General features: G+C 49.2%; 4 protein-coding genes across 9 annotated transcripts; 1 reads left to right on the top strand and 3 right to left on the bottom strand.

Annotated features, from left to right (window-relative positions):
• Positions 1-650: 650 nt before the first annotated feature.
• LOC147216556 (cobalamin binding intrinsic factor-like) lies at positions 651-1,847 on the top strand. Its single transcript, XM_086177382.1, has 4 exons — positions 651-845; positions 914-1,055; positions 1,209-1,342; positions 1,577-1,847. Exons 1-4 carry the CDS (start codon positions 782-784, stop codon positions 1,666-1,668), a joined length of 432 nt encoding a protein of 143 aa, XP_086033508.1. The 5' UTR covers positions 651-781; the 3' UTR covers positions 1,669-1,847.
• A 1,515-nt stretch (positions 1,848-3,362) lies between these two features.
• On the bottom strand, positions 3,363-7,888 carry LOC147216555 (C4b-binding protein). Of its 5 annotated transcripts, XM_086176735.1 has the most exons (5): positions 7,623-7,888; positions 7,347-7,511; positions 4,158-4,325; positions 3,887-4,087; positions 3,363-3,499 (listed from the first exon to the last, which is right to left on the bottom strand). In XM_086176735.1, the coding sequence occupies exons 1-5, from the start codon at positions 7,747-7,749 to the stop codon at positions 3,444-3,446; spliced, it is 717 nt and encodes a 238-aa protein (XP_086032861.1). In that variant the 5' UTR covers positions 7,750-7,888; the 3' UTR covers positions 3,363-3,443. The 5 variants fall into 5 exon arrangements, with proteins under 5 accessions (XP_086032861.1, XP_086032862.1, XP_086032860.1 ...); XM_086176734.1 differs by lacking the exon at positions 3,363-3,499 and having other exon boundaries at positions 3,539-4,087; positions 7,653-7,791; XM_086176732.1 differs by lacking the exon at positions 3,363-3,499 and having other exon boundaries at positions 3,539-4,087; positions 7,623-7,753.
• Positions 7,875-15,499, bottom strand: hinfp (histone H4 transcription factor). 2 transcript variants are annotated; one of them, XM_086176730.1, is made up of 10 exons: positions 14,866-15,499; positions 13,964-14,190; positions 12,838-12,949; positions 12,606-12,758; positions 12,434-12,511; positions 11,120-11,240; positions 10,892-11,030; positions 10,201-10,325; positions 9,761-10,114; positions 7,875-7,989 (listed from the first exon to the last, which is right to left on the bottom strand). In XM_086176730.1, the coding sequence occupies exons 1-9, from the start codon at positions 15,014-15,016 to the stop codon at positions 9,805-9,807; spliced, it is 1,416 nt and encodes a 471-aa protein (XP_086032856.1). In that variant the 5' UTR covers positions 15,017-15,499; the 3' UTR covers positions 7,875-7,989; positions 9,761-9,804. The 2 variants fall into 2 exon arrangements, with proteins under 2 accessions (XP_086032856.1, XP_086032855.1); XM_086176729.1 differs by lacking the exon at positions 7,875-7,989 and having other exon boundaries at positions 9,470-10,114.
• Positions 15,500-18,993: 3,494 nt separating this feature from the next.
• dpagt1 (dolichyl-phosphate (UDP-N-acetylglucosamine) N-acetylglucosaminephosphotransferase 1 (GlcNAc-1-P transferase)) lies at positions 18,994-24,105 on the bottom strand. Its single transcript, XM_086176731.1, has 9 exons — positions 23,486-24,105; positions 23,289-23,409; positions 21,795-22,008; positions 21,539-21,685; positions 21,112-21,196; positions 20,830-21,018; positions 20,628-20,715; positions 19,869-20,024; positions 18,994-19,764 (listed from the first exon to the last, which is right to left on the bottom strand). Exons 1-9 carry the CDS (start codon positions 23,638-23,640, stop codon positions 19,699-19,701), a joined length of 1,221 nt encoding a protein of 406 aa, XP_086032857.1. The 5' UTR covers positions 23,641-24,105; the 3' UTR covers positions 18,994-19,698.
• Positions 24,106-24,474: the final 369 nt, after the last annotated feature.

The following is a 24,474-nucleotide window of genomic DNA, read 5'->3' as shown; positions in this document are numbered from 1 at the left end:
TCCCGACACCCTGGAGGTTCCATCTAGAAACTCCCCACAGGTCATTAGAAGTGAAGGGGCCTCTGGGATGAGGAGCTGAAACATCTTCAAGAGAACACATGGAAGTCTAGTTGCCATGACGAGAATTATCATTGTTCACGTGTTTCAGGTAGTCGGGTGTTTTATCTGTACGAGGAGGTCTGGAGGGGCTGAGGAGCATCTCAGGGAGGTTGGTGGGCCGACGTCCATCAACCCTGGGATCCTTCTGCTTCTGCTCTGGTGATGGACAGGCTGACACGTGAGGTTACACAGGAACCTCCATGGACTGCCATTGTTTGCAGATGATACTGTGGTATGTGGTGAGAGCAGGGAGCGGCTGGAGGAACATCTAGAGGCGTGAAGATTAGCTTCACCGAGGCAGAATACGTGCATGTGAATGAGGGGGAACCAGGTGGAACGCTGAGGCTGCAGGGGGGCGGAGATGAAGGAGGTGAAGGAGTTTAAGGATCCAGGGTGAAGAAGAGGTGGAGGAACACGTGCGAGAAGGTTGGAACAGGTGGAGAAAAGTCTGAGGGCGATAAAAGAGCAAACATCACGGCAACAGAGTGGAAGGAACGGCTGAGGAGCAAACACTCCATCTCGAGGGACAAAAGGCGTGTTTGGTCGAGAGGGTGTGGAGATGCAGGAGGAGGGATGAAGGAGCTCCGAGGCTGGAGTTTGACCAGAAAAGAGGGTTCGGCTGCAGATAAGAAGCCCTGGACCTCCCTGCGGCTCACCGGGCGTCTGGAGGAACCTGCCAGACATGGCTGCTCTGCTCTCCACGGGCCTCCTGCTGATCTTCCTGCGAGGGACCTTCACCGACGGAGGTAACCGCTCCCAGGACGCCGCCGTCGCCGCCCGAGGTAGCCGCGATCACCGAGCCCGATCTCCGCAGGTCCAGGGACCGTCCCCATCCAGGTGACGGTGGTGAACGACCAGTCCAACCTGACCCCGGAGACCTTCTCCAGCTGGGTGGTGGAGGGCGGCGTCCTGCTGGGGGCGCTGAGGAGGCTGCAGGAGACCCAGCCCGGCTTCACGTAAGACCGGCCGCCGTCCTGGATCTCCAGGCCCACATCCATAGCGCTAGCAGGACCACGAGGAGCCACCGTGGAGGTTCTTGCCTTGTGCGTGTGTGTGTGTGTGTGTGTGTGTGTGTGAGATCTGCACAAACCCAGCGTGTCGGTCTCCAGGTTCACCGTGAAGGAGGACCCCGACTTCGGCCTGTTTCTGGAGAGCGTGAACGGAGTGGCCGGCGACGAGCGGCGAGGAACCTACTGGGAGGTTCTGTCGGAGATCTGGGGGGAGCAACGCAGGGTAGATCTGGGTGAGAACTTTCCCCGGAGCTTCACGACCTCCAGAGGGAGGCGTAATTAACCTTAATGAGGAGAGGGAATCGCCTGCTCTTGCTCTCAGGACGCTCTGAGATCTTCCCTCTTCCTCCCGGTGGCGACATCACAACATCTCCTCCCCCGCCGTCTGTCACTCATCCACGTAGAAACTGAGTCCGGTAGGTTTTCTCAAATGTTGCGGTCCAAACCGGTGTTCTGTTCCCGCGCAGGGATCGGCTGCTACGCGCCCAAAGAAGACGAGCGCATCGTCCTCAGGTTCAGCTCCTGGACGGACGCCGAGGTCGCAGCCCGAAGACGATAAACTTTCCCAGCGATCTGAAATGAGAAGTTTCCTTCTGGTGATTTAGCTTGAAGGCTATAAGGGGTGGAAACAGCGCCCTCTAGTGGTGACAAGAGGTACTTTTCCTCTTGGATGGAGGTCTGCAGGAGGTTCTGCTTAGTTGAACCTCCCGTCCTTTCAAAATAAAAGCCTGAAGCTGTTTCAGTGAGAAATTATTTCTGAGACGCCTCCTCCTCCTCGTCCTCCTAACAAGATTAAGGTTTCAGCTCCCCTGCAGGACAGATGGCCGAGGAGGAGGCCACGGGGCAGAGATGGTAATCCCTGCAGTTTCACCTTCATCGTGTTTACAGGTGATAGAACCCAAGGCCTTCCCACGCACACACACACACACACACACACACACACACATACTGATGGCTGCCATGCAAGGTGCAGAAAAAGACCATCTAGATCAGGGGTCGGCAACCCATGCGGCTCTTTCATCTTTACACCGCGGCTCCGAGCGGCTTGGGAAAATAAATTATAAATATTTAATTGAAGTATATTTCATTTGTGTTAATTCCTTTTTTTAACTTTTAGTTCTAAGTTGGAAGATTATTGTGATCTTGAAATATTAAATAAAATTATATTGATTATTTTTCGCCGCTCAAAATAACGTCACCCTCGTGGAAGCCGGTATACCCGCCGGCCGGTACCGATTTGCAGATGCTGTGCGCAGAAGTTCAGGAGCAGAAGTCCCATAAACCATGTCAAATAAATATTTATGAAGATATTTTGCAAATATTTATTTTTTATTGTTTACTGACACAGTGATTTTTTTCCTGATTTATTTTTAAAATTCAGGTCAAGGCTCCGCTACACGCTCTGAAAGCCCAAAACTCAAAATGAGTTCATTACATAAATAAAATGTAATTTTCTCTGTAATACTTTGTGAATTTCAGAAGCAACACACTTCACACTTGCTTATACAAAGTGTAAAGGTAATAAAAAGCAATATATACAGTGGTACCTTTATTTTAGACGTCAAAAAGTAATTGCGGCTCCCAGTGTTTTCTTTTCCGAGGAAACCGGGTCCAAATGGCTCTTTGGGTGTTAAAGGTTGCCGACCCCTGATCTACACCAGGGGTGTCAAACTCATGTTGGTCCTAATTTGATTAAAATCATAGCGTAATCACCTAGAAGGACCAGGTATTCTTTAAGAAAAGCTGCTGCAATTTCAACCACACGACGCCTCAGTTGTGTCTTCTTAAATCTCCGTGCGTTTTGTTGTATTTTCCGCCAAGACAAGTCTCATCCTGGCACCCAAACTGTGGTCATTTTTCTTGGCAAACCGTGTGTCCACTCCATGTCCACTTTTCTCTGTTTGACAACCACATCTCTCTGACGAGTGTGTCAGTTCCAAGGGAAAAGCAGGTCCATTTCTATAAATAAGCAAAAATGCTATTGACAGACCTGGAAGCTGGTCAGTAAAGCTGGTCAGAAGCTGGATGGAGGAACTGTGTGGGGTTCAGCGTCTCTGCACTTCGGTCAAACGAGATGAGGCGGGAATCGAACCACAACCTCCGACTGGAGGGAACGCGAAAACACGCAACTGCTCATCTTCATCTGCGACGTCATCTCTCGGCGTCTGGTCCTCAGATCTCTTCTGAAGAACGGACGCGAAACACGCCGGCAGGAAGTCGGCTTTTCAAAATGAGAGCCCGGCGAACACGAGGTGAATTCTTATTTATTTTTATTGCGGAATCGGAAGCGGCAGGAGACTCCGGACTCGAGGTTCCGACCATCCTCCCACATCTTCATCCGAGGGTTCTGCGCGGGGCCACAGGTTTCCCCCACATCTGGCCCGAAGAGACTGCACACACAGGAGACGCCTGTTAGAGGGTTCCACATCTGGACCACCAGGTGGAAAGCGGTGGAGGAGAGGAACCCAAGGGGAACCTGGAGGTCCGGCGACAGGGGTCGGAGGCAGGGGGGGAGAAGAGAGTGAAAGGAAAGGAGATGGAGGGGAAGAGCAACCACGATATCTGGTTCAGGAGAAGACGGGAGGAAGCGGAGGATGGAGAGGATCGGGAAGATCCTCACATGCTAGATGTTCTGGAGATAAAACCACACTGAGACGGTTTGGACGTGGACAGAAGAGGGATGGAGATCTGGGGAGAAGGATGCTGAGGATGCAGGAAGTCTAGATGTCTGGAAGTCTGCGTCCGTGAACCTCCGGAGAAGATGTGAGCCTCCTCACCGCAGGCCAGGGCGCAGTCGCAGATGCAGGGGACGCACTGGGAGAAGAAGCGCTTCCAGCCCGTCTCCTTCTTCCTGCAGTTGTCTATTCGCGTGCAGCCCTGCTTCGGGGCGCCAAAGTAGCTTTTGGCGTCGCAGGTGGAGCCGCAGGTCCCGTTCAGCTCCCTCTCGTTGATCTCGATGCGTCCCCGCTGACACATTCCTGCAAGACGGGCTCGGGTCAGGCGTGGCGCCGAAGGAAGGGCGGGACGCGGCGGTCGGAGGCGACTCACTGAGGCAGGTGGGTTTGGACGTCCAGGCGCCGTCGGCCCGGCAGGTCCCGGTCCGGTTCCCCAGCAGCAGGAAGCCGGGCCTGCAGGAGTAGCGGACCACCGAACCCACCCACCAGTCGTTCCCGTACACCGCCCCGTTGTAGTCCACCTCCGGACGGCCGCAGTTCACTGAGGGAAGCGGCGTCCACACGCCGACGGATGAAACGAGGTCTTTAGCGCTACTGCTCAGGAGGGAAGGGACATTTGTCCTAAATTAAATTTTACATTTGTATGTTACTTTGATGGAGCGAGCGTTCAACAACTCCTATAATCGATATTCTTCACTCATCGATTATCTAGACCAGTGTTTCCCGACCTTTTTTGAGCCACGGCACATATTCTACATTAGAAAAATCACACGCCAAATAAATATGTCAAAAACAGTTTTTAACGAATGAGAATGAAATCGTCGTCTCAATTTACTTCGTGTGAAATCTAATATATCTAATATCTTTAGATTCGTCAAGTTGCAATGCAAATTTCCCGCTGATGTGCAACTTTTCCAGAACACTTTTTTTCAATGTCCGAAGACATGTCATCAATATGTCTGGAAATGGTATTATTGGAGAGAACTGGCTATTTCTTTATCAACGCCAGAGCCGAGCTTTTCTTCTCCAATGATTTAGCCGGCAGGTCGTGTTAATGTTTTTCTGTTTGGATTTAAAGACGAGTTCAGCAACTTTATAGCAGCTTTCACTGCTTTCTCACTCGTCTTGGTAGTTTTCAGCAACGCTGCCTGTTTGTTTACGCAGATACAAGTACCGTCATTTCCGGACGATAAGCCGCGGCTTTTTTCACGTAAACAACGATACGGCTAATATGTGGACTTTGGCTGGGGGACGCTAACGAGCTTCACGCCGCTAAAACCTTTATCCTCGTCACATCGGACCAATGAAATGACGGGAAATTCTGAGTCCGTTCAACTCCGACACCGAAGAAGACGACAGTTTAGCGCGCAGGAGGAAGACCGAGATAGCGACCAAGATAGCGACCGGCTAGCCGGTGCGGCTTATATTGGGGTGCGCCTAATTGTACGGAAATTACGGTACTTTTTATTTTAAAAATGTATCACGCAAAGCGTCACTAATCACTCTGATGCACAGACGCACAGGTTAATTCACTAGCCGTCGCCATGGAATGGACACGCCGCCCACATAGACATAGGAAGACACATTATTTGCATTGGATAAGTAATTTTTGGACCAATCGGGTGAAAGTGGGCATTTTTCCACGGCGCACCTGACGATCTCTCACGGCACAGTGGTTGGGAAACACCGATCTAGAAGCCGATCCTGCGCTCAGGGTCCGAGGGGTGCTGGAGCCAAGCCCGGCTGTCATTGGCCGAGAGGCGGGTTCACCCTGGACCGGCCAATCACAGCGCCTCTTACACAAACATCCATCATTCCTTTGTTTTTTATTTTTTTTACACACAAAACCTCCACCCTTGGCCTGCACCCTCCTTCTGAGACCGGCTCCTGGACTTCCTCCGACCGCCGATCCGGTCCTCGGACCTCTGCCGGCATCACCACACACACCCTTGGAGACGCGTCTTCTACACCCTGCTCACCCACCGCCGTGTCGCCGCCCATGAGGACAACATCGCCGAGGACGTCAGCGAGGACCTCACCTGGTCCCTCAAAAACCACGCGGACGGTCAAGAAGGCTCGATAGCGGCCGTCCTTCCCGGACCGGCTTCTCCACCGCGTGGAACGGCAGCACCGCCGCTCTGAGAAGATCGCCAGGACCCTGCTGCCGTCTCAGCAGAACTTCCACCGGCGCAGAGTCCACAGGAGAGCCGCCTCCATGGCTGAGGACCACGTCCAATCACAGCTCGCGGACGAGTTCAAGGAAGAGGAACAAGAGTACAAGTACCCGGCGCCCATCCAGACAATGAACCGGACTGAAAAACACAGACGGCTCGTATGCAAGAAAAGTCAGAGCCGCCCGGTCTTTCTCAGGAGATTCAGGTCTTTTAACGTCTGCGGCGCCGCAGATGTTCAATCGCACGGTGGCATCAGATTCTACTCAGTGGCGGCCGGGCAGGAGGCCGAAGGCGGCTGACAGACCCGACAAGCTCATCAGGAAGGCCGACTCCGTCCCGGGAGTTGAATTGGACGTGTTGGAGGACGCAGAAGAAGCCGCTCGGTATCAGAGACCGGAGCCGTCCAGCAAAACCATTTCCTTCCGGATGAATAAAGTCCTGTTCTCTTCTATTCTACGCTCCGGCTGGAGGTCCAGGAGTGTGAAATATAGAACGACACAACTAAAGAACTCGTGCATCAGCCTCCCAAACAGCTGACACTTTTTTTCCGGGCTCTACATGCAGCACCGCACATGGAGCGACCGTTCATATTTAGAATAATGTTCACGCAATCTTTTCATTGTCAATCCAAATCCAAATGCGCCTGCCGGAAGGTGCAGTTCCGTCCACGTCGCCTCGTCAAACCACCACTAAACTCAAGATAAGGACTGCCGACAAATGCTCAAACCGCTTCAAACCGCTTAAATGTTTACACGCCGGTTATTTACGGGGGTTTTCTGGGATTATCTATTAATTCATGGGGATTCTGGAGGTCAAGGCACCGGTGGCACTTTGTTAAATCACACCACCGCACTTTAATTCGGGAAGAATTTGAATTATTACTTTTAATTCTCGTCATCGCTACTGTCCCTCTGTCTGTGTTGTCGTTAAGGACTTTGGACTTTTTTTTAGGACATGACATCAACGTTGGTGTGTTTTTCCACTTTCACTGCGAGTGTGACTCCAAACCCAGACCTCCACAGGTTCTTACATTTCACTTCCATTCATCATTTTGCCGTCATTTTGTCGTCTGCACGTTCAACTATATAAAAAACTAAGTATTTCACAAGAATATTTCATTCACTCACATCTCTGAGGTGTTATTTTAGTGTTTAGTGCACATAAAATAAACAAGTAGAATAACACTGTTTTAAACATAACTTTAAAAGTGATGTTATCTACCTGTGGACTGCATGCAGAGCGGTCATGTTGCAGTACTGCGTTACGACCGGTGTAATGGGATTTCATTCTAAATGTAATTGTATTCTTTTGCTGCCTCCCTTGAAAAAGCGTTTTTTAATCTCAATGGGACTTTGAAAAAAAAAAAAAAAAAAAATGTGCGTCCTCACCCCGACACAGGGACTTGTAGCCCAGCCAGCAGCAGCCGGAGTCCCCGCATCGATCCCGCCTCAGCTCCTGGTGTCGCGCCCTGCAGCCCGCCACGCACAGCGGCGCCGTGCCCGTCCAGTACGTGTCGCCGGTGAAGTCCGGCTGAGGATCCCACTCGGCCTCGCCTGCGACCGAGACATCGGGTTAAACAAGTATCTCATCCACGGCGACCCGCCGCGGAGGTTGTTTTTCGCCGAAAAGGCGCATCGGACTGCAACTCAAAGAAGCGGTTGGACCTTCTCCTGCACGGTAGGTCTTACCACTACCTTCCACCTCCTCCATCCACTGGGGCGCCTGGGAGACGCTTCCTCTGGGCGGCCCGAGGAGCAGCAGCAGCAGCGGCGGCAGAAGGTGCGGCCTCATGGTTCAGATGGCGGCGGCGTCCGGCGGCGGCTTCCTCCCGTCCGCCCCGGAGCCGCGTGGCGTCTGCGTCCCGTCCAGGCCGAGCGGCGGGAGGTCACTCTTAACCTAAGCTGACTAATCCTGATCTTCCCTCCCGCAGGTGACCTGCTCAGGAGACGGGGGGAAATATATGGACGCACACGGAACCGGGACGGGGCGTCGTCATGGAAACAGACCAATACTTCATCAGGGGGTCGAGACCTGCGTATTTCAACAGTGCTGCATTATTACACAGTGAGTACTCAGTACTCGGGCCAGAAAGTAATCCTGTCAACTTTACGTGAGTCAGTCATTGTATGTACAATATCTATTTATACTCTTGTGCACTCCTTATCTTTCACTTGGTACTTAAGAACTTAAGACACTTTATAGCAGGGGACCTTTTTGACTGGGAGAGCCATAAAAGCCAAATATTTCTAAATATATTTCATTGAGAGCCATATTGTATTTTTAACATCTAATAAACTAATACTGATACCACCGAGGAGCTCCACTGAACGCCACAGGAGGTCTTTCCTCCCTGAGGCCATCAGACTTTTTAATTCCTCTCCATTCAGCCGCCGGCAACCATAAAAACCTATCTTTAACCTAAAAAAAAAAACAAAAAAACTGCGCAATATTTCATTTCACTGTGCAATATTCAGAAACTGTGCAATATTTCATTTCATAACAGCTACACTACAATTTTTCCTTTTATCATACTATTGTGCACTCCTTACCTCACTTGTTACTAAGACACTTATAGTTTTATCACTTGTTTACTAAGACACTTTATAGTTTCATTGAGACACTTTATAGTTTATGGTTTATTTTTATTTCTAATTCTGCCTTTTTCCTTTATTATTTATTACTGTTATTTTTTTCTGTAACTCTGGCACAACAATTTCCTTCGGGATTAATAAAGTTGTTCTTATCTTATCTTATCTTAAACTAAATATGTCTTACTTTTAATGCCACCTCTGGTACTGCATGGATTTGTTCATTTTTTATCATAGTATATTCGAGATACCGCAGATCCAAATGCTAATTTCTCTGTCCACGTAGCCTGGAATGCACCGTAATCATACTCTTTTTTTTCTTTACGCCATCTTTTCCGTGACGAGGGTTTACGCGGATAAACTATTTGGCTTTCTGATAAAATTAATTTCTTCACCTTCACAATGACCCGGACATGGTGTCCGACCCGACCGACGGGCGACCCGTGAAATTTATCTTCAAAACTAATTTCTGTTCACATTAAAATGACACAGTATTATCAAGAAATGTCACGAGTATTTTAAAATCAGTTACAAACTGATTTTTACTTTTTCAATCCAAAATTGTCTGGGAGCCACATGCCGTCACCAGAAGAGCCATATAAGGTTCCCTACCGCTGCTTTATAGCTTTCACTTGTTACTTAAGACACTTTATAGTTTATTTGTATTTTCTTATTTCCCCCCCTTTTTTTACTGTTTATACAATTTTCTACCATTATTTATTATTGCTATGTTTTTCTTGTAACTCTGGCACAACAATTTCCTTCGGGTTAAATGAAGTTGTTCTTATTATTATTCTAATTCTTAAACGTCACACACATACACACACACACACCACACACACACACTTGACCGGGTTATATTTGAGACGTCTAAATAAAGAGGAAAAAAAAAAAAAAGCACTGGAATGAGATTCTTCCAAACATTGTGAACATTTATTCAAATAAGATTCAGCAGAAACAAAAAAGCTGTGAGGAAGACGGCCTTTGCTCGGCTCCACACACACACACACACACACACACACACACACACACACACACACACCTCATCGCTAAGGGCGTGACGCGTCCGAGTGTGTTTTTTGGTCCGTCCTGCTCCTCCAGACACGTCACACATCGGATGAGTTCAAGAAGCGTTTGCATGGAAGCGAAGGGAGAGAATGATTGTTTGCCTCAGACGTGCTGATGGTCGGCGGGTCTTCACAGAACCTCCTCACCTCAGCTCAGAGCTCTCAGCATCAGCGGCATCTTCGCCGCTGGATCACAGCGGCGGCGGCTCGGGGTCCTGCAGCTGCAGCAGGACGGCGTCCTCTCCGGATTGTTCCAAGCTGTCGGCGAGAACGTAGAGCACGCCCTGGTCCTCGGCGGGCCGGACGGAGATCTGCTCCTCCAGCAGGACCCCCCTCAGCTCCACCTGCACCTCCGAGGTCGCGGCCCGGCCGGCCTCCTCCTCCGCCTCCTCGTCCTCGGAGCGCCGGCTCTGCCTCTCCCTCATCAGCTGCTCCGTCAGCTCCACGCTTTCGTAGCGAATCAGCTGCAGCCGCAGGAACCCGTCCTCGTGCTCCTTGTACCTGGCCGGAGGGGCGAGCGAGCGAGGGGTCGGTGCCGCCGATCCCGGCGCCCGGCGAACGCGGCGACTCCCTCTCGGGGCGCTCACCTGAACCTGGGGTGTCCGGACGGCCACTTGAACTGGTGCTTCTTGTGCAGGTGGACGGTCAGGTTGTTGCCGCGGGTGAAGCACTGGTCGCACACGTGGCACTTGTAGCGCGCTATGAAGGTCCCCTGGAAACACACGGGAGGCGGGGTTACCGTGGCGACCACTTTCTGTCTCCCGACCCCGACGGAAAGACGTGAAAACCACGTAAAAACAACGGCGTTTTTTGCCGAAAGCGAAAACGATTCTAAATAATATATTCACGGATCATTTCAATCAAAGTGCAGCATGAGGGATCAGATCGCAGTGGATTCACATCAACGCGGAACTGAGAAATAAAAATGATCCCTAAATGTCCGGGAAGAGAAAAGTTGCTGCAGATAGAAGGGTGTTTCCAGAAAGATGGGAGGCCTAAACACGTTTGTGCTACGAGAAGAAAAAGCGGTGTGTCTTTTGCGATTTGAGGCGGCGACGGAGCAAACCGAGCCACCCGTCGTTTATGTCATTAGCTCCTGAAGAGACCGAAAGGCAGGATTTCTGCAGTGGATTCTCAGCTTGAAGGCACCACGAGTTCGGAGGAACCCTGAGGAACCTGGAGGAACCTTGAGGAACCCCACGCAGACACGGGGAGACCAGAGCGTGAACGTTGGTGTCTCCATACGCTGTGATCCAGGGCGAACCCCGTCTCCGGTACCTCGTGCTCCCTCTGGTGGTGGATCTTCATGGTCCCCAGGGTTCTGGACGTGAAGCCGCAGCCCGGGACGTCGCAGTGGAACGCCGGCTCGCTGCTGTGGCTGTCCAAGTGTTTACGCAGGTCCACCTGGTTCTTGCAGCTGGAGAAAAGGAAAAGGATTCATGTTTTTGGATTTGAGCGCACAAGACAGTCGGAGTGTGTTACCGCAGTAACCATGGGATTACTCGCCTGTACTCGCAGTACTCGCAGCTGTACGGCTTCTCGTTGCTGTGGCGGAACTTGATGTGGTTGCGCAGCGACGACGGCGAGGGGCAGGTCATGTCGCACAGCGGACACTTGTAGTGACTCACTACATCGACGACGACGACAAGGGGGACATGAACGGGCAGAAAGCGGAGAAAACAAAAAGGATGCTGCGCTTTTTCTCCCTTCGGGGCCCTCGGCCAATCATCTCCCTCTGTCTGACCCTCGGCCAATCATTTCCCTCCGTCTGACCCTCGGCCAATCATCTCCCTCCGTCTGACCCTCGGCCAATCATCTCCCTCCGTCTGACCCTCGGCCAATCATTTCCCTCCGTCTGACCCTCGGCCAATCATCTCCCTCCGTCTGACCCTCGGCCAATCATCTCCCTCCGTCTGACCCTCGGCCAATCATTTCCCTCCGTCTGACCCTCGGCCAATCATCTCCCTCCGTCTGACCCTCGGCCAATCATCTCCCTCCGTCAGACCCTCGGCCAATCATCTCCCTCCGTCTGACCCTCGGCCAATCATTTCCCTCCGTCTGACCCTCGGCCAATCATCTCCCTCCGTCAGACCCTCGGCCAATCATCTCCCTCCGTCTGACCCTCGGCCAATCATTTCCCTCCGTCTGACCCTCGGCCAATCATCTCCCTCCGTCAGACCCTCGGCCGATCATTTCCCTCTGTCTGACCCTCGGCCAATCATCTCCCTCCGTCAGACCCTCGGCCAATCATCTCCCTCCGTCTGACCCTCGGCCAATCATCTCCCTCCGTCTGACCCTCGGCCAATCATCTCCCTCCGTCAGACCCTCGGCCAATCATCTCCCTCCGTCTGACCCTCGGCCAATCATCTCCCTCCGTCTGACTCTCGGCCAATCATCTCCCTGTCTAACTCCCGCCTCTCACACCTACTAACTTCCATCCGCAAACCTTCTTCTCCATCCTTCCATCTCAAAGTGACTGTATCTCCAGAACATCTGACATCCTTCCTGATCCTCTCGGACCTTCTCGTCCCAGCAGAGGAACCTCCTCCAAACCACCTTCTCCACCTCTCTGATAATCTGACACTTTCCTCCACCCGTCACAACCTTCTTGCACATCTTCTCCACATCTCTCCATTCCCCTGGACCGCTGAGCCTCGCTACTTCATCTCTCTTATCAGTCAAATGCCGTTCATCGGTGGGAGAACTTCTGTTTTCCAGATCTCTATTAGATTTTCTTCTACCAAGCATCTCCAGCAGATGGATCCCCTGGTCGGAGGAGGTTCGTGGAGCTCCGGTGTCTCCACGGACTGGTTTACTGACCGTGGGTCCTCATGTGGTCCCGCAGAAGTCTCTCGGTGGCGAAACGCTTGGAGCAGTGAGAGCACTGGAACCTCTGACCTTCAACACAGCAACAGGAGCGAAGGGTGAGGAGACGTCTTCGCAGAGGTGTCCGGCACAAAAAAAGAAGAAGAAGAAGAAGAAGAAGAGGGACCTTCCATGGCGCTCTGTCGGATGATGTGGTCGAAGAACTTGGTGTTGCTGGCGTACATCCCCCCGCAGCCCGGACACGCCACCACCTTCTCCTGGGTGTGGCTGCGCAGGTGCTCCCTCAGCTTGGGACGTCCTTTGGCCGTGGCCTCGCAGTCTGACGGAGGAGAACGGTGATCGCTCAGAACGTCGCCACGGCGACAGGCCGGTGGCCAAACCGGCGCGGAACGACTTACCTTTCCAGCCACAGCGAACCGGGAACTCGCAGTCTCCCGCCGGGACCTCCATGCACATGCTGTGCATCTCCACGTGCCGGTAGAACCACTCGGGGTTCTCGTACGCCGGTTGCTTTGCCAGAAGAAGAAGAAGAAGTGGTTGGAGATTCAGGGGAGAAGATAGTTTGCATGTTTCAAATGACGGGCAGAAACACCTTGAACATCTGGACCTTTCATTTCTTTTTGTGGTTAGCCCACGTCTGGGCAACGCAGGGTCTTCATGGACCTCCTGCATGTGTTTGGACTGCGGGAGGAACCCGGAGAACCGCGAGGAACCACGAGGAGAACATGATGCGGGGACACCCATGTGCCACTTATCGTACTTTCTTAAAATACATTTTTCACAATGATGTATTCAGAGTCTGTCCGTAAACCGAAAGCTTCTAAATACCGTCATTTTGGACGAGAGGCCGCTACTTTTCCCACACGCTTCAAACACTGAGACTTAAAAAAACATGCGGCTAATTGATGGATTTTTTGGGGGCTAACGAGCTTCACGCCGCAAAAACATTTAGCCTCGAACCCATGAAAAGAGAAATTCTGAGGCCGTTTTTTAATTCTGACAGCGCAGAAGACGACTTTAACAGTTTCACCGCGCAGGAGGAAGACCAAGATAGCCATCGGCTGGAGGAGGACAGAGAAGAATAGACTTTTCCTTGCCTTATTTATTATTCATCTTTATCATGAGTTAAAAGTTAAACTAAATGTTTGGATGTAAATATCTCATGTTGCAATGTGGACACCTGCGGCTTACAGACAAGTGCGGCCTTTATATGGACACATAGATTTATTTAGTTATTATAAGCCGGTGCAGCTTATATTCAGGGACGGCTTATATCTTTTTTTCCGTAAAGCATTTTAGAATATCAGTGAGTAAAAGGATGTACAGATTGCTCCCCTTATTGCCCCTCGGAGGCTAATGAAGTTTTTCTGATTCGAGTTAAGTTTGATGGCTGCTGCTGATCCATGTAATTTGATTTTGAATTGACAGAAAAGAAAACAAGGACCGGACGGAAACATGTTTTGCTTTTACGTTCGCATGGGAAGGTGATCTGCAAAGGACAGGACCACACTGTTCTGCGCTCACCTCGCAATCCTCCCACAGGCAGGAGAAGTTGTCGGGGATTTCGGGGATGATGTTGCGGTTGTGGTGGCCGATGGAGCAGCTGCCGATCTCGGGCTGGGCGCCGAGCACCTGCTGGCCCAGCTGCTTCAGCTTGGTGTGGTAGCAGTGGAAGAGCAGGTGTCGCCGCAGCTCCTCAGGACACTCCACCGAGCAGAAGCCGCAGTCTCTCCACAAGCAGTTTCTTTCCCCTATGCAGGAAAATAAACAGACGATGGGTTTATTCTACGTGAAACAATTACACTTAGCTGTAGGTTTCCGTGTTTGGCCTTTAGAAGAGAAGCGGTCCTCAACCAATTTTGTACATAACAATGCGTCTGCAGCTAGAGGCTCAAATAATGTCAGGTCATAGGATTTAATCTGAATACAACCATTGCGTTTTACATTAGGCGACTACAATAGGCGGAAACAGTCGTTTCTCAAAATAAGATTTGAAAGGTCTCATAAAAAAACGTAATTTATACCGAGAAAGACTTTCTTTGCAGGCTGGTCCAGAACATCATCAAATGGCTAATTTGCAGCATCGTGGCTACAAACAGATGCCAACTTGGATTCAAAGTTCAACGCGTGTCAACGGAAAACACACAATCAATGGACTTGTGGTCTTTTAACACCCTCAGATGAACATTTCAACATATAATTGACATTATTCTGATATATCTTACAGATGTTACCATCTCAGACAGCCATAATAGAGTAGCATCTCTGATGGTGGGCTGAGGCCTCCTCTGAATGGACATCATTAAAACACATATTAGCCCCTGTCTTTGTTCTGTTTTGGTCCAAAGTGATGAAACACACAAAAGGTGACTGATTTAACTCGATATTGGAGGTTGATGAGAAGGTGAGACCAGGCCAGCCCTCACCTTCAGCCTCCTCCTCCTCCTCCTCCGCCATGTTTAGGTGACCCTCTGCGTGTTGGCAGAACTTTTCCATCTGACTGAACGCTTCCTGACACGAAGCCCACTCGCAAACCAGCTTCAGGGTCTTCTTCTGAATCCGCTTGTTCGGCGGCATCTCTCCGAACCAGAACCGGGTCCGAACCGAGAGCAGAGACTATCTGGGGTCCTCGTCTTGGACCATCACCTGCCACATTCCGGCTACTCGGGAGGTAAACTTCACTCTGGGCGCTGCAAAAGACTCTCCAGCGACATTGGAGAAGCCTTTCCAACATTTAAGAAAAATGTAAAAAAGCGAGGAGAGTTAGACAAGATAAAGAATTGCGTGTTTAAACCGACGTCCCGCACGGCGGCGTGCGGTTTGGAGCCCGGGCATCATGTAAACATTAGGGCTGCTTCTTCCGGTCGGACCGTGTTCGCCGCGGACTCATTCCCCGGAAACAAGCAGCGCGGCGATGGTTCCGCCCGATAAAGGTTCCGCCCAACACACATAATCGTGTGGCGGAACGTAAACACGATATATAAACTGAAACAAAATTTAAATATATTTATCAAGGCACTTTCACTGAAATACATATATTTAACTTTTTATATTCAACTTTTTAATTCCTCTCCCTTCAGCCGCAGGGAATCTCAAAATCTTAAGACCTTAAGACACTTTATAGCCTTGACTCGTTACTTTGACACTTTATAGTTTTATTGGTAATTCTTATTCTCCCCCACCCCTTTTTTTCAATACTGTTTATACAATTTCCTACTATTATATATTATTGTTATGTTTTACTTGAAACTCTGGCACAACAATTTCCTTCGGGATAAATAAAGTTTTTCTTATTCTTATTCTTATATCTATTGAAGTGTATATGCATGAAGTTTTCTAAATACTCAACACCTCCAAGACCAAGGAGGTAGTTGTGGACTGGCAGAACAATAAGCAGTGACGCGCAGTCAGTAGAGGCAGGGGGAGGCCGGGCCTCACCTGTCATCATGGTAAGAAAAAAAATGCAAAATAAAAAAAAATAATTAAGTGGTTATATTTATTCAGTGATTTGTACTATAAAGTTATTTGCCACATAGCTTCACCATTTTTAGTTGCTTTTTATCAAAATCGCTAAAAAATTAAAATTTACCGTTGGAATATGAAGAAGAGACGTGCAGTGACGCCGCAACCAGCTGATCCCACTATGGATTGCACAATGATTCTGCTAACTGTGTTAGCATGCTATGCACTGAGACTGTATTGCTGCCTCTGTGGATGTCACTATCAAAAAAACACTTTTAATGTATGACCTAAATTTCCATAATTTGGCAGATGTTTCTAATGTTTTTCGTCAACAACTGTAACGTGTTATTGTGTTTCTCGTAATCATAAAACGACTGCGAAGAGACATTAGGTGAGGCAAGCAGTGATGGTGCCTCGTGGTAGGGGGCGCCGTCGATCCCAGGGATCCTTCTTACTACTCAGCTACAGAATAGTAGAATTAGCAATAGCAAGCTACAGTAAACAGTTAGCAAGTTAAGTGCAGCCATCTGACTATTGTAGCTCCTCAAGCTACAGATGCCAGTCTATGGTCACCAGCGCACTCGTCTTCGGTGTAGTGTGCTGGTGAGACCAGTGAGGTCCAGAAGCTCGACAAGCTAGTGAGGAAAAGCCCGCTCCGTTGTTACTGTTGTCTATTTATGCGTGGATGTCTTGCTATCTTCTCTACTTCTATTTATTATACTTTTTGACATAACTGTTACGCTGCTGTGACAAAGGAATTTCCCCTATGGGGATCATTAAAGTTTATGGTATCTTGTACACATTAAGTTTCCTAAAATTTGGATAAACCAATTGAAAAATTGCAAATAAACTCCATGTCTTTGTGAAATCTGTGTCTTGTAACTAAATTGAAGTCAGGTAAAATGTGTGCTGTATTTACAGTTAAAAATTATTCTTGAAAAAATGACTCGCCGCTCTGCGTCCTACATCAGGATTATCACAATATATTCAATAAAATAATTGCGATTCAGTTTTCTCTATTACACCTGGAGTAATCTGTAAAATGTTGGTGCAATCACGTTTTCTCATCCCACCCAGACTTTTTGTGCACTTTTATATGTTATTCCCACAATCTATGTATTTATTGTAGCGGATACATTTCAGAAGTAACAATATCTTCGAGGTGATCACTTTCTGCAGTGTTGCAGATCAAAAGCAAAGCTGACTGAAACTGCAGCACTGGGCTGCTACCTTCGTTAGCCGCTAAAGAAGGTCAAAGCCAGCCGGTCGATCCGGTCAGTGATAATAAGTGAACGCCGTGGGAGCTGCTGCTCTTCATCTGGTTCCTCTGGATGCTGAGGAGCAGCAGCTCCACTCTGAGCCCCTCCTAGATGACACAGCTCCTCACCCTATCTCCTGCAGAGGGAACTCACTGCTGCCTCTTGTATCCGGGATATCTTTCTTACGGTTCAGAGAATTACATAAGCAATTATTAAATATAATGGCTTGTATTTAATGACAAACGCAGCTTCAGGGCACGGGCTGGTGTCTCCTTGAGCCGTCCCAAGCCCAGATAAATGCTGAGGGTTGCATCAGGAAGGGCATCCGGGGTAAAACTTTTGCCAAAACCAAACATGCGAATCAAACATAAGAACCAGATCAAACCGGATCGGTGGAGGCCCGGGTTAACAACATCCGCCATGGGTACCGATGACCTTCAGGGAAACAAAGGAAACTGTTGGTCAAAGAAGGAAGGCGTGTTCGGAAGCAGAGAGAGAAGAGGAAAGGAAAGAGTCTGAGACTGAGAGGAAGGACTTGTGGATATAAAGTGGATATACTGAGTGTCCAGGAGACCAGGTGGAAAGTTAGTAAGGCTAGAAGCTTAGGAGCAGCTTTAAGTTGTACTATTATGGTACTGACAAGAGGAGAAATGGAGTAGGAGTTATCTTGAAGGAGGAGTTTGTCAGGAACGTTCTGGAGATGAAAAGAATGTCAGATAGACTTATGAGTCTGAAACTGGAAACTGAAGATGTGATGCTCGATGTTGTTAGTGGCTATGACCCGCAGGTGGGATGTGAATTTGAGGAGAAGTTCTGGAATGAGTTAGATGAAGTGATGCAGAATATTCCCAGAAATGAAAAACTGGTGCAGACTTCAATGGACATGATGATGAAGGCAATAGAGGGGATGAAGATGTGGTGGGCAGATGTGGTACACAGAGGGACAGATGGTGGAAGATTTTGCAAAAAAGGAGGTAGCAAAGGCAAAACAAAGGGCGTATGATGACTTGTATGCTCGGTTGGACAGTAAGGAGGGAGAGAATGACCTATACAGGTTGGCGAAACAGAGATAAACATGGAATAGAAGGATAGAGAGGGAAATGTATTGACAGATGCTAGAAGAGTGATGGGACGATGAGTACTACAGATGCAGTATTTGCTTTGAGAATGCTAATAGAAAAGTACAGAGAGGGCCAGAGGGAGCTGCATGGTGTTTTTGTAGACCTAGAAGAAGCATATGACAGGGTGCCAAGAGAGGAGCTCTGGTATTGTATGAGGAAGTCTGGGGTGGCAGAGAAGTATCTTTGACTGGTGCAGGACATGTATGCTAGCTGTGAGACGGTGGTACGGTGTGCTGTAGGAGTAACAGAGAGGTTCAAGGTGGAGGTGGGACTCCATCAGGGATCAGCTCTGAGCCCCTTCCTGTTCGCAATGGTGATGGACAGGCTGACAGATGAGGTTAGACAGGAATCCCCATGGACCATGATGTTTGCAGATGACATTGTGATCTGTTGTGAGAGCAGACAACAGGTGGAGGAACATCTCGAGAGGTGGAGGCATGCTCTGGAAAGGAGAGGAATGAAAGTTAGTCGCAGCAAGACAGAATATATGTGTGTGAATGAGAGGAACCTGGGTGGAACGGTGAGGCTACAGGGAGTGGAGATCAAGAAGCTGACGGATGCTGGAATTGGAGCTGCCAGGCAAGAGGTCTGGAGGAAGACCAAAGAGAAGATTTATGGACGTAGTGAGAGAGGAGGATACAGAGAATAGGGTTAGATGGAGAAAGTTGATTATCTGTATTTCCCCTGAAGGGAAAAGCCACAAGAAGAAGTATTTAATGACAGCAATTTTAATGAAAAAGACCTCTCAGCCTTTATTTTTCAATGTGAACTCTCCATCCCAACATGCCCTCTGATTTGCAGTTACATTCACAAATATTAGTTCAGTGACGGCGACAGGACTTCACATTGACGGACCCCTCGGGGGAAAGCAAAGCGTCCAACGGTACAAAGAGAGCTACGGACATCGAATCCCAGCACGCTACATTTCTTGTTTAGCCTCAAAAAGCCCCGACATCCCGCCGCTTTACCACTTACTGTTTGAAATGTCCAGATAGACGTCGGCTTCTGTTTCATCACACTATGACGTGTAAAGGGTTAAAACCTCCCCCAGATCACCGGCACGTTCAACTGATCCGCTGCCATTTTGAAACGAGCTCTAATCAATCGATAGTTCGGGGGGCGTCCGTGGGTTCAACGCACTCAGGGCTCCTCCTCCCAGGGGGGCGGACAGTGTTAGAGGAGAGCCGTCCTCTTCTTGCTCGGCAAAGAACGGTGCGGCTGTTGATATCGGACCTTTTCTCTTCGTGATCGTGTTGCAGGTGACCTCGGTCAGATTCGGTCCCGTCGGCCTTCGCCGCAGGTTAGAGAAGCGACTGCCAGATGGCGGAAGCGATCCAGACGGCCCGTCCACCACGAGCCTGTCAGATACTTCCACCGAAAATGAGCTTGCGTCGCCTCGCCTTTCCCAGAGAGACAGCTAAACGTCGTAGAAGAGGCGCACCAGGTGGTAGCGGATGCCGAAAGCCAGGGCGCTGCCGATTACCTACGACACACACACACACACACACAGACACACACCAGTAATCTGTCAGACATTTGTAGTTTTACAATAAATCCAGCAGGAAACGGCGCCTTGTCTGTTGGTACCTGTATGATGAGCATGATGACGGTCAGATTTCTCTCGTGTGTCGGACCCAGTAATTTCAGGACCAGGTTTATCAAAGTCATGTTGTTGCATTCGATAAATTCGTCGTCCCCCTCCTGGCCTCGGTGGACCTCCAGCAGCTTCAGAGACTCGGCCACCTGCCCGGGACCAACGCCACGTTTACTCATCCACAAATACGCACAACCCAACAATAAACAGCAGCTGAAATCCTGTTACGTCCCAGAAAAACAGCAACATCTAGAAGCCATTTTTTTTTCAACTTTGTGTTAAATTTAACCGCGTTCAAAGCGAGAACTGACCTAAAGGTGAAAGATAAACTGCTTAAACATTAAATAGGAAATTCCCCAAACTCCCCTGAAAATACACCGAAAAAATCTACAGGAAAAAGAAAAAAAAAAGTCAAAATGAGCAAGGAATGCCCAAAAAGTGAAAAACAAAACTCAGCATGACAACAAACAGAGAAGGATCCTGGTGTCTGTAGCTTCACAAGAAACTATATTGACGCACAAAGTCGTTGAAACGCTCAGAAAATGTACTTTACGATGGGAATTATTTACATCGACAGCGTGTTCTAACCCGTTCTGCTAATTATCTCATCTGCGAGCGGGCCAAAAGTGCCTCCTGAGTGTTCCGCGATACTTGCTGTTCTATTTCATGCCCTGCAGGATTATTCATTTGCTCAAGGAGCTCAAGGACGGCCGCGACGTAAGCCCGTACTGGACCTCGGTAAAGCATTTTACCTTCAGAATGAGATGTCCTGCTTCAGAGAGGTCCTTTCTTTTGAATTTGGAGTAGCTCATCCCCAGTTTGCCTGTGTCAGGATTCAGCCTTTCAACGGCGAGAGCAAAGAGAGCAAACAGAGAGAGAGAGAGAGAGCGCTCAGATCCTCTGAAAGGAGTTATCTGACGGTGATCCGGCCGGACGTGGACGGCGGCTGCTAACCTGGGCAGCCGGTGTCTGGGACACGGGATGATGTGGAAGAGCTGAGGCAACGAATAGATGAAGTTCACCACTTGGGGGATGAAGAACAGCAGCATGGTTTTGCTGAAGTGTCCCAGGATGCCGACCACGGCGAACGTCATCCCGGCGAAGTAGCAGAAAGTGTCTCCCACGAACACGGCGGAGGGATACCTGGGGGGGACGGACGGGCGGCGTGGACGGACAAATCATGGGCTTTACGCTGCCGAGCACCGTTTGACAGACGGGAGCCGACGGCGGACTCACCAGTTGTGGTAAAACAGCGCCAATGTAGTGAAGAAGAACGGGATCATGAAGTAGAGCGAGAACACGTGGTCGTTCCAGAAATCCCCTGATGAAATAGAACACAGAAAAAAACTAGTGTCAAAACCAAAACTTTAAGACGCCGTTTTTATTTGCCTCATACTAAGAAATCTGGACACCGGCAACGATACCGCCACTTTCTTTTCAGTTGGACTCTAACATCTGATATCAAACATTCTGTTGCATCACATTTTAAACTAAGCCTTTCTGGTGACACTCTTCATCTTCTGATGCTAAACGGACATCTTAAACACTGCAACTTTATTTCTGAAAAAGCTAAAAGAGTCCATTTTCTGTAGGTCTGATTCTCAAGTGACATGGACAGATGTGACATGTGAGCAATCTGCTGAACACACACACACACACACACCGTTGAGCTCCAGCAGGTTGAAGATGATGAGGGAGCCGGAGATGAACAGAGCCTGGCCCGACTCGATGCCGTTGATGCCGGCCAGGATGTTGATGGCATTGGTGCAGAAGACGGCCAGCATCCCCATGTACACATAGTAGAGGATACCTGTGGCGGAGCAGCACCGCTGTCAGGCATTGATTTCCATGGAATATCTGAGCTGCAGCAAGATGGCTACACGGAAGGTCCACGTTTCAAATAGAGACGGCAGGCTCACCAAGGTCCAGGTGCAGCCCGAGCAGGGCTCTGAAGGGTTTGGGCACCACAATGACCGTGTTGCCAAAGTTGGTGAAGTAGACCATGAGCAGCGGCAGCGAGGCCATGGTGGGGAGCAGCAGCTTGTGTCTCCAGCGCAGGTTCAGCACATCGTCGGCAAAACCCAGGAAGATCATGCAGCAGATGGCGAGCAGCGCGCCGATCAGCTGCACGAACTGGACGGAAAGCACACACGTGTCAGAGTCAGGCTTCGGCGCGCAGAGAAACACGCGGTGGATACACACTCGATATCCAAGATCGATGTTTCATTTATTCAGTTTCATTTTACGCTAAATCTGCAGCTAGCCACCAGGACATCCACCAAAACATTACCAGTAAGAATAACCTCCTGACAACAAAGACCGCAGGAATTACAATTTTGAAAGATTTTGGGAAAAGTGAAAATTGCTTCCAAAGAATATCCATTAGTGTTTGAGGGAGTTGGCAGGCCAACTGATAGACAGTTGAACCACGATTTCTAAGTTTTCTGAGATCCGCGCCGTGGCTCAGTGGATGTTTTACTTTGTGATTGGAGCCCTGATCTAAGATAGGGAAGAGAGGAGCGTTTGGACGCACATGGACGCCGCCGTCCGTGAAGTGGCATTTAAAGACAGCGGTCCGCACCGCCTGCCGCTAACTAGCTCGCCAGAGACAATCATGGAAAAACACGAGCGAGGTGGCTTGTTGTGAACTCGTCCGTGAAGAGATGGAGAAGTTGTTGTCAGCGAGATACGGTTTTATGGGGATTTGGTGCGGCGGACGGTAGACGGACGAGGGGTCGGAAGAGGTGCTAAAAGCCCGGTTTGATGGTTTTGGAGAGAGCAGCGGCTTCACTGCATCCGTACATGGAGTTTAGACATAATGTTGAGCATTATCTGTGGCAAGGAAGTGAGTGGTAAATTAATCGATAAAACATGAACTGAAAAACACTCCCACCTCCTCCGCCACTGCTGACATCTTCATCCGACTTTCACCTCAAATACACTTAATAAAACACGTTTATATCTTTACGTTCTCTTCTATTATGTAATATGAATTTTACACATTATTTATCATTCAAAAAGTACGAATGATCTCATACAAAAAGAAGTAACAAAACCTGGGGGCTGCGATGGATTAATTGCGTTTAAATCCACTTCACCGGGGAAATGTAATTGCATATGCGAGCAAATTAAGTTAGGAGCTCCGACACAGAAACGAAACTCCTACGTCAAAGTATTACTGCATTTAAAACGCTCAGGTCAGTGAAGCAGCAGTTGGTGTGTGAGAGGAGGATACAGAGAATAGGGTTAGATGGAGAAAGTTGACTCGCTGTGGCGACCCCTGAAGGGAAAAACCGAACGAAGAGGAAGGTCAGTGAAGCGGCGTAAGATTTCTGGAGCTGTTTGTGTTGACGTGTTATTTCTGTGCCAGAAAAGCCGGTTTCTGAACGCACGCCGACCCCCGGCCAGCCCACCTCATCGTGGGGGAAGCCTTTGCACTGGTCCCCGACGAAGCAGCTGAGGAAAGGCACTGGGATGAAGCAGAAGAGGATGATGAGGAAGACGGTGCCGCTGATGACTCCTTGGGATTCCGGCCTGCAGAGACAAAGCAAACAAACAGGTGAGTGTTAACTTCCCATGGAGACTCGATGGATCCACCAATCTCACTTACACTTGGTTTTTGGTCGTCTTGTTCAAATCCATCCCGAAGAGCCTGGCCGAGATGAAGTGATCTTTGAAAGCGGGGATGAGTTTCACCGTAGCCAGGCAGCCGAGGAAGGACAGCAGGCCGTTGATCACCAGCGGCAGGACCGGGACGGAGGACATGGTGGCGGCCGTTTCGGCGGCTCCGCGTCCGGGGGTTCCGATCGGCTTCTCTGACGTAGCTCTTCCAGGCGGATCGATGAGCCGACCGTCAATGGTTGACTGCTCGTTCCGTCATTTTCTTAAACACGTAATAAATACATTTATCTCCGCCGCGGTCCATACCCGCGTCTGTTCTGGTTCTTTACCGTGAAACCGGTAAACTTCCTGTCCCTCCCGGCGGAAGCTGTCAGTTGGAGCCGCTGAGAACCGGAGCTCCGGGACGTCTCACTTCCCAAATAAACGCTTCAAAACAAGTGTTTCGTTGGGGACTAGCGGAGGAAAACGCAACATAAGAGAGACAACTTTAGAAAACAAACTGAATAGTCTGTCATTTTCTAAACACACGGCGTCATTTTTTCCAGGTAATTTATGCTATGCTGACGCGACATGACTGTGTACACTGACGCGAAGCTATCAGCTAGCAACTTCCGGTCGTAAGCGGAAGTGACGTCTTCACCGAAAGGTCCCCTTGTCAGAATCGAACCAGGCTACCGAGGCGCTCGCCACCGTGCTACGCTATATATTATTATTATTATTATTATTATTGTTATTATTGTTATTATTGTTAATAATAATAACAATAATAATAATAATAATAATAATATAGCGTGGGGCGGGGACTAGCCACTAACCCCAGAATCCTTTGGGAATGATGATAACAATAATAATAAGATGAAGATAGCAATGATAGGAAATAATAATAATAATAATAATAACAACAGGAGAACGGTTATGATTTGTTTAATTTTTAGAGAACATTGTGCAGGAGGGAGGGATTTTTATCGAGGTGACTGA

The sequence above is a fragment of the Fistularia commersonii genome, chromosome 29 (genome assembly GCF_037954325.1).
Source record: "Fistularia commersonii isolate RoL2024-O1a breed Wild chromosome 29, RoL_Fcom_v1.0, whole genome shotgun sequence".
Lineage (NCBI taxonomy): Eukaryota > Metazoa > Chordata > Actinopteri > Syngnathiformes > Fistulariidae > Fistularia > Fistularia commersonii.
Note: the sequence above shows the minus strand (reverse complement) of the source record. Positions and strands in the feature narration are given on the sequence as shown.